This window comes from Microtus ochrogaster, chromosome 4 (genome assembly GCF_000317375.1).
Source record: "Microtus ochrogaster isolate Prairie Vole_2 chromosome 4, MicOch1.0, whole genome shotgun sequence".
Classification (NCBI taxonomy): domain Eukaryota; kingdom Metazoa; phylum Chordata; class Mammalia; order Rodentia; family Cricetidae; genus Microtus; species Microtus ochrogaster.
This window is the reverse complement of record NC_022011.1, coordinates 66,168,153-66,176,156: the sequence shown is the minus strand read 5'-3', so window position 1 is coordinate 66,176,156 and position 8,004 is coordinate 66,168,153. Positions and strand designations below refer to the sequence as shown.

The window sequence follows — 8,004 nt, the reverse complement described above, 5'->3', positions numbered from 1 at the left end:
AGATGGTTGTGAGCCACCATGTGGTTGCTGGGAATTGAACTCAGGACCTTTGGAAGAGCAGGCAATGCTCTTAACCACTGAGCTATCTCTCCAGCCCCGACAACTATAATTTTCTAAACAAAATTATCTATTCATCTGAAGTCTTTCCAGGTATTTACAAAGCTAAATAGTTCCCTGTAGTAACTGTTATCTTAAGTCGTTTTCCATCATACTGGAACTTGAGATTATTGCTATAAAATGCAGTATTCATAATTCAGTCTCTTGAGGAAAGAGTCATGGATAAGGGAATACTGAGTGAAAAGCTGTAAGTATCTGATCCTTCCTGTCAAATAGTGTTTCAGCAAATTTATACCAGCTCACCTTCCTGCACTAAGAGGATCCTACTCCAACCCCCCACCCTACCCCTGAGAATAGACCTCCCCCCACATCTCAGCCTCTGCAGCTGTATGTCCCATATCCCTTTAGTTCACACACCAGATCTAAACTCTGCAGTTTGAATCCATAAACCGCTCCTCGTTTGCTGCTATTCATATAGTTTCCAAGGGCTAAGATGATCTGGAAAAGCAAGAGAGAAAAGAAGTGTTCGTTAGGAAAGCATCCCAGGTACAGGCCAAGTCGGCTCTCCATGAACATAATAAGAAAACTGCACTTGCCTCCAGAATTTTCTTGAGCTTTTGAGATGACTTGATAGAAACAGATGCTGCTATAATTGCGTGAAGTTGCTGGATTCCAATCAGAAGAAGGAAAAACAGGGAGGAGACTGTTAAGAATGGCAAACTAATTGGAAGCTAAGAACTAACTATACCTTAGGTAAACCTAGCATTACATATGCTCATCTGAAAAGCTACTCACAGTGACAAGGAATGCGGGAACCCATGATCTGCAGCCAACCCAGAAGCCAGGTAAGATTTCAAGGTAGGAGTTCCCAGTACGCCACCTCTAAACACACACAATTTAGACTTCTAAATCACTAGGGATGTCCAAAAATGCAAAGAGTGGGGTGTGGTGGAAGAGCAGAAATATAATGTTCCCTACAAGTTCTCAAAACACGTTTTGAACAAATATGCTACTGTAAGCAGTAATTAAGGTTTGGTTTTGTTTTTTTTTTTATTTGAGAAACAGAACCAAGGACAAACTGATCTTTCTGACATCCCTAAGTTTCTGCCAGACTAAGACAAGGAAAGAGATGGCTGAGTAATGTTTATTTCTTACATCCCCACAATCTACTTCAGGAAAGTCCAAAGAAGGAACATCCTCCGGTAAAGTCAGTGCTCCCAGGAATCTCTTGAGCCTGCTGCTCACTAAGGATACAGGGTTGTTTTTAGACATGAGAAGCACACTTCTAGTCTTGCCAACAAGGAACTGGGTTGTAGAGTACTCTACTCATCTGAAAAGCAGAGGATTCTTCTAAACACGAAAACGGTATTTTGGGGGAGAATGGTCACATACAGAGATTTGGATTCACACTGTGAAAATGGGAGTTAAAACCCAAATGTACTCTCTCAAGTTCTGGAAGGACTCATTAGAGTCCATATTAGATTGAGCATAATTCATAGAGATGTACCCAAATGAATGGCAATCTACTTGTACCCCTGTCCTGGTCAACTCACAGGAGTGAGCATCTGGATGCTCTCTGCAAAGTTCCCAATGAAGGCCATGATGGTCATCTTCTGCATGAGCCGCTCGATCTTACTGAACTGCATCATGAAGCGGTCTTCGTCTGACAAGTTCTCCACGGGCTTTCTCTCTCTCTCATAGAGCCGGAGCACTTTCACCTCATTCTCCGTGGGCAAGAACCTCATCAAACACTCAACAAAGTCAACCGGGAGTGTCTTCAAGTCAAACCTGAAACCAGCGCCAACAGGTCAGTGTTCGACCCCCATCCAACACAGCTCATCTACCACCACGTCACCGGCCTTGGATTCAGACAGCTGGACTGCTGAAGCCCCATTCCGGAGCTGGACCACACTGAGCGCCAGTCGTCCTAACTGATAACCTGGACCATGCTCAAGTAGGAGCGAGATTACCTTGGGGCTCCAGGTGGCTACAGCCACTAGAAATCAAGAGTGAAAAGCAGCATGCGGCCTTAGACTGGGGCACAGGCTGGTAATGCAGTCCACGAACAGGGCACATCTGATGAGTTTTATAAGATAGTTTTGTCGTTACGTTGCTATTTCTGGAGACAAAACTCAGTTAAATTCCCATTCTATTCAGATATTTTGATGCAGATACATATATTCCTTGAAGGAATATCAGCTCTTGGTAGTTCTTGCTCAGTTTGAACAAGGATTTGCTTAATTCCTATTTTGTACTCCAGACAATCTTTATTCAACAAAACAATGGAATCAGCCATACATTAGTATGGCAAACAAGCCATATGATATTAAAACCCAGATTGCACACCATGTTTCAGTGTTGGAAAACAGGAAAGATTGCAGAAGACTGTATTAAATTATGACCTTGACCAAAGACAACAAAATCAGAGTAAGTAATCTCTTAGGGTTAGGTAAAAAAAAATTATAAAGTATAAAATTATAAAAAGTGATTTCTGAGAATATAGTACCACTGTCTATAAGTAGACTGGGAAGATTTTTTTTTTCTAGTAGATAAACAAAACCATTACCTTCTGGGCAATTTATAAATTTAAGAGAGAGAGAGAGAGAGAGAGAGAGAGAGAATCTTGTTTAAAATGAGCGGGAAGTACTAAGAGCAAAAGAACTTGCATTCCTGTTGTCATGAATTAAAACATGCATCTGTATCATATCTGCAGCCAGCATTGGATTGTGTCATTGCAGGGATGCCATCAAATTTGGATTCAGCAAATCTGGAGACCATCCAGATCCTCCAGGGAAAACCGCCACCTCTCCCTTTCCTCGGGATCTGCCCCACTCAGCCCTGCTCCCCTTTATGTGAGCACCACATATATAGACCTATATATAAGAGCAGAGCCAAAATGATAAATGCTGTCTGTCCATGCTAGATGTTCTTCTAGACCAGTGGTCTAGAATACCTTACTAATGTTATGGTGACCCCCAACCATTGTAATTTTGGTACTGTTAGGAACAGAAATGTAAACATCTGCCGGGCGATGGTGGCACACGCCTTTAATCCCAGCACTCGGGAGGCAGAGACAGGCGGATCACTGTGAGTTCGAGACCAGCCTGGACTACAGAGCTAGTTCCAGGACAGGCTCCAAAGCCACAGAGAAACCCTGTCTCGAAAAACCAAAAAAAAAAAAAAAAAAAAAAAAAAAATGAAAACATCTGATATATCAGGATATCTGACATGTGACCTCTGAAAGGGTGGTCTGATCCCCAAAGAGGTCACAGCCCACAGGTTAAAACTGCTCTTCTAAACTGGCAATGGTATATGGATATGGCACTTCCCTGGGTACCAGCTGCTGCATTGCTTTCTGTTGTCATCTCTGCTCTGAGGAATAAGGGGAGCTCTGAAGTGTGGGTACCCAGAATTCCTCCGTGTTTGCACTTAGCTCTTGCCACCATTCCCATTATCTGCTGATCTGCACCCTTATTTGACTCCTTAGACGGAGCTCTCCGGGATCTACGCCCCTCCCAGGAACTTACACGTGAATGGCTTTGCATATCTCATCAGCTGTCTTCCCAGCTTTCCTTAGGGTGATGGCAAGATTTTTGGCTCTGTTTGCTTCTAATAATGTCACTTTACTTGATCCCTTCTGTGTTATTTTCTGCTTGCTTGAAGACAGATCAATGGCAGGACCTTGGGCTTTTGTTTTGAATATTTCCTCAAATTCATCCACATTTAAATCCTAAGGTGGAGAAGGATGACATTGGCAAATTGGATCATGTGGTAAAATTAAGTCATTTCCCAGTTAGCAAACACCTCATCAGTTGAACACTCTCTTAAGCAAAGGCTTTCCTTCTGTTGGGAGCTTATTCCTGTATGGCTGGCTGTACTTCTTTTTCTGTTGGGGATACCCCATCACATCCTATCACAAGGCCAGAAGTGAATGTCCAGAGAAGACTGATTCTAACAATCCAGCTCAGCTGCTACTCTTGATAGTTGGTTTACACAGACATCTGCCATAAGCTAAAGCCATGAAAGCTGATGGTCAATACTGAGTCCTTAACCAGCATAGCTCAGTAAAGGCTGTCTATAAATACAAGGGCGGGTGGGTCTGTGTCAGGCATTTATTTTGCAGCAAACAGGCGAACAGGACAGCCGCCTTTGCTCCGCGGCAGATGCGCACTGGTGCACCTCTAGTTTATCAGCAAGGAGAAAAATACCTCTAGGATCCGCTCATCATCGATTTCATTGAAGACTGTGCCATTGATCTGATTGGGCTTCAGAGCAACCCAGTTAAACACTGGCATTCGGAACTTCGTCTTGATCGGCTTCTTAATTTTCACAGCTGAAGATGTCAGAGACAATGAAATTAAGTCGCAACTAGAACCCCATCAGCTGCAGGTACAATCGGACAACAGTCCTGCAAATGACCCTTTAACACTGGAGGAAGAGGGCAAGGGGGACCCAGGTGGTGCTAACTATGAAGGGCACCCGGTCCTGGCCACAGCCATTCAAGGCCCCATTTGGCTGTGTGACACTGGACTATTATAAAGGCAGATGTACACACAGACGAAGTACCCATACACATAAAATGCATAAATACATACTCGGTCTATATATACATCTGCCCACCAGAAAAGGGTATCAGACACTTGTCAGCTGCCGTATGTGTTCTGGGAACTGAACTCAGGACCTTTGGAAAATCAGTGAGCGCTCTTAACCACTGAGCCATCTCTCCAGCCTCCCCCTTCTCCTCTTTTTAAAGAAGTCAGTCATCTTTATCTAGACCTTGTCAGTGAAATGGTTAAATGTACTGAAACAGAGAGATTTATGGGATCTAACATTTACAGGCTAAAAAGAATGTCAACCCCTCTCATTTTGGGGAAAACAAGTTTTAAAAGATAATGGCTTACAAATTCTATAAATTAATTAGACATCATAAACAAGGCTTTCAAACATATATGTGTGTGTATGTATATATCGATACATCAGGCTGTTCTGGGTCCCTCACTTGCCCAGTGTGAGCCCCAATATTCACCATTATTATCAGGAAAGGGGAGGACAGAAGAAAACAAAGGTGATAGCACCTAAGCTGTCATTTGGCAGCTACCTGCCTCCATTGATATTTACCAAATAGGGAGACAGACGGTGCCTCTCATTCCTCCAGAGTTACAAGGCCATTAAAGAGAAGGAATATCATCAGATAAATCCACACAGAAGCATGCAGAAACACAGAGACACAGCTTTTGCAAAAACAGGCTTTCTGTCACCAAACGTGGCACCCTCGCCCCTATATCAACAGGGTCAGATTCCTGGTCATACTTACTTTTGATCTACACTGCCCAGGAGAACCAATGTCATCAACAGACAAAGGCTTTCTCTAATTGGCTTTTCATCCACAATGGGTGGAGGGTATCAGTAAGGGAGACAGATGATGGGACAGGTATCTCTTCAATCCAAGTAAGGAAATTTTTCCTGACTTCAGCTAGGCATAGGGTGTAGTTGACAGCAGGGGCCTACAGGTGACCATGACATACACTGTGACCCCAGGACGCAAACTAAAGAAAGTGGCTTCAAATGGGCAAGTGTTCCACACAGTGAGACACAGACAGTGGGGGGGGGGGGATGTGGGTTCCTGGAAAGGTACAGCCAATGGTTTTCCCTTATTCTCCTTATTTCCTTAGAGCACAATTCTCTTCGAGTGGGAGGGTTAGAACTGACTAAGAAATCTGAACCCTAAGAGAGAAACATTCCTTCTCTCAAAGGGAAGGAATGGATCACGGCCTGTGAATCTAGGCCCTGCCTAAAGGAGGAGCTACAGATTGAGCTGAAACACGGGGGCAAACCTGGAGTCACAGTCAGCCAGACTTCCTAGAGACACAATGTCAAACGCAATGGCTCAGGGGAGGATGGAGTGGAGAGATGTCAAGGCACAGGGTGACCGACAGAACACAGCGAATACTCAACACGCTTGGTGAGGAGCAACCTACAGAAAAGCTTGATTGGCCCATCTTTTGTGGAAGCAGAAAGAACAGAAAATACAAAATAGATATATATGTATTAGATACGGTTAGAGTCAAGTGGCCCAGCAGCTCACACACTCGTAGCAGAGAAGGTCATGCTTCGTGGACACAGTTCAGCAGCACAAAGCCAAAGACTCATTCTCCTGCCTTTGAAGACTCACTTTGTGGTTTTGTTTATATTTCTGTATTTCCCCCTCTCTGGGAGAAAGAAAAACAAAACAACAAAACAAAACAAAACATTTATTTGTAATGGTCCAAAGCAGCCATAATGAACTGTACTGGCTATTCCATAGGCTATAAACAAGTTCCTAATAACACAGAACCAGTCACAGTTGGATAGTGACTGATTCAAGCTTAGTGGAGAGCAAAGGTCACCCACTGCACAGACAGCCTGCCCAGGTGACCAGCTCAGGAAATGGAATTAGACGGTCCCATTAGACTTGGAGATGTGTTACACTTCAAGTGAATATTTCACATGACTAAAACCTGCCTTATAAAATCCAAAGAATTCTCTCAACTAGAGCTGCTCTATTAGGACTTCCTCCTCTGTGACCCCACCGTGATTCCCCACTAGAACCACTCCTGCACAGTGCAGAGTGGGGTATTCTGCCACGGTTGGCCTGCTGGCTCAAGGATTTTTCCAGAAGTAATAGCCATATCAGCTCAGCTCTGGCTCTTAGTTCTCCTGAGACAACCTGCCAGGCCTCTGCATTCCAGAGAGAGAGAAATCAGTGAACAGATGAGGAGAGTAGCTTACAAAATAAGCTTCAGTTACTATGCACTGAAAGCCAAATTAAGGATAAATATTAGGGAGATTAGGGAGCCTGCAGAAAATGCCTAATCCCAAATCAGTAAACACTCAGAAGGGCTTTATAATCTTTTGAAACAAGATATATCTTGTAGCCATTTAATGAAATAAAGAGGACTTCTTTGATGCCACCTATAGAACTCTCCTTCGCTCAAGAACAGTAGAGACTTCTTCCTACAAGGGTCCTGAGAGCAGCAGTCATAAACTGAGCATAGAGCCCTGCACCATAAATTTAAGACACGTCAGAATCAATAAATTCTAGAAATGAAGGAGTGGTAAAAGCTTAAGACAAAACAGAACAGTAAGAGGGAGCATGGCCCTTTGGAAGAAAGCTGCCTCTGCCTGCAGCTCATTCCCCTGCCAACAACATCGGAATTCTGTCTCAGCTCATGGTAAAGCAAGCGGACCGCTGAGCCACATGTTAGCTTTTGCAATGGAGGAAGCAGCAGCTCCAGGTGAGGCACAGTAGACACATCTCACAGAGAACGCTCATCCAGAGCGACAGGGAAAAGCTTAACTAGCAGCCCAGGTGCACAGGACAGCAGTGGCATCCACAGTCAGTCACCCAGAACAGCCTGGCAACAGAACAGACACCCAGAGACGGTGTGAGGTTTGTCATTTACATTCACAGTCTACCAGCTCCACGGTGACTCTCCTCCACCTCTCCTCTTCAGAGGCACTAAAAGCTCTAGAAGAAAGTAGTAGCAGGGAAGACCTTGAAGGAGAAGAATCAGCCAAAAATTTATCATGAAACAGAACAGGCATCGGATTGGTGTCCTTGATATTTTCTAGATGTCAGGGTGCCGGCAGAATCACAGATCTGACATGAACAATTCTGAAAGGGCTGTGGACACTTGAAGAATTCTTGGTGGGGGGTAAGGGGTAGGACATGGGTGCAGATAAAACTACAAAGCCTTTGGATGGATTGAGAAGAAGAAATTTTTATACTAAATGATGTCATTTCGACTTGGATACTTCAGAAACAATCACAGCCTTGGAACTTGAGGCTAGCAGGGGAGGGACTCATAGGAACTGAGAGAGTTCAAAAATGGGTGGAAGTAGACAGCCACCTCAGAGCAGAGGGACCAGTACCACAGGGACAGCCACCTCAGAGCAGAGGGACCAGTA

The 8,004-nt window shown here is 44.1% G+C and overlaps 1 protein-coding gene across 3 annotated transcripts in view; it reads right to left on the bottom strand.

The window, feature by feature from the left end:
- The window catches only part of Fmnl2 (formin like 2), a 254,474-nt gene that overhangs the window by 15,078 nt on the left and 231,392 nt on the right, over window positions 1–8,004 (bottom strand). For all 3 annotated transcript variants that reach the window (XM_026778859.1, XM_026778861.1, XM_026778860.1), the window contains 5 exons: window positions 4,266–4,390; window positions 3,585–3,787; window positions 1,611–1,845; window positions 654–722; window positions 475–555 (listed from right to left, as the gene is read on the bottom strand). In XM_026778859.1, the coding sequence (XP_026634660.1) occupies window positions 475–555; window positions 654–722; window positions 1,611–1,845; window positions 3,585–3,787; window positions 4,266–4,390 (713 nt within the window). The remainder of the gene's footprint in view (window positions 1–474; window positions 556–653; window positions 723–1,610; window positions 1,846–3,584; window positions 3,788–4,265; window positions 4,391–8,004) is intronic.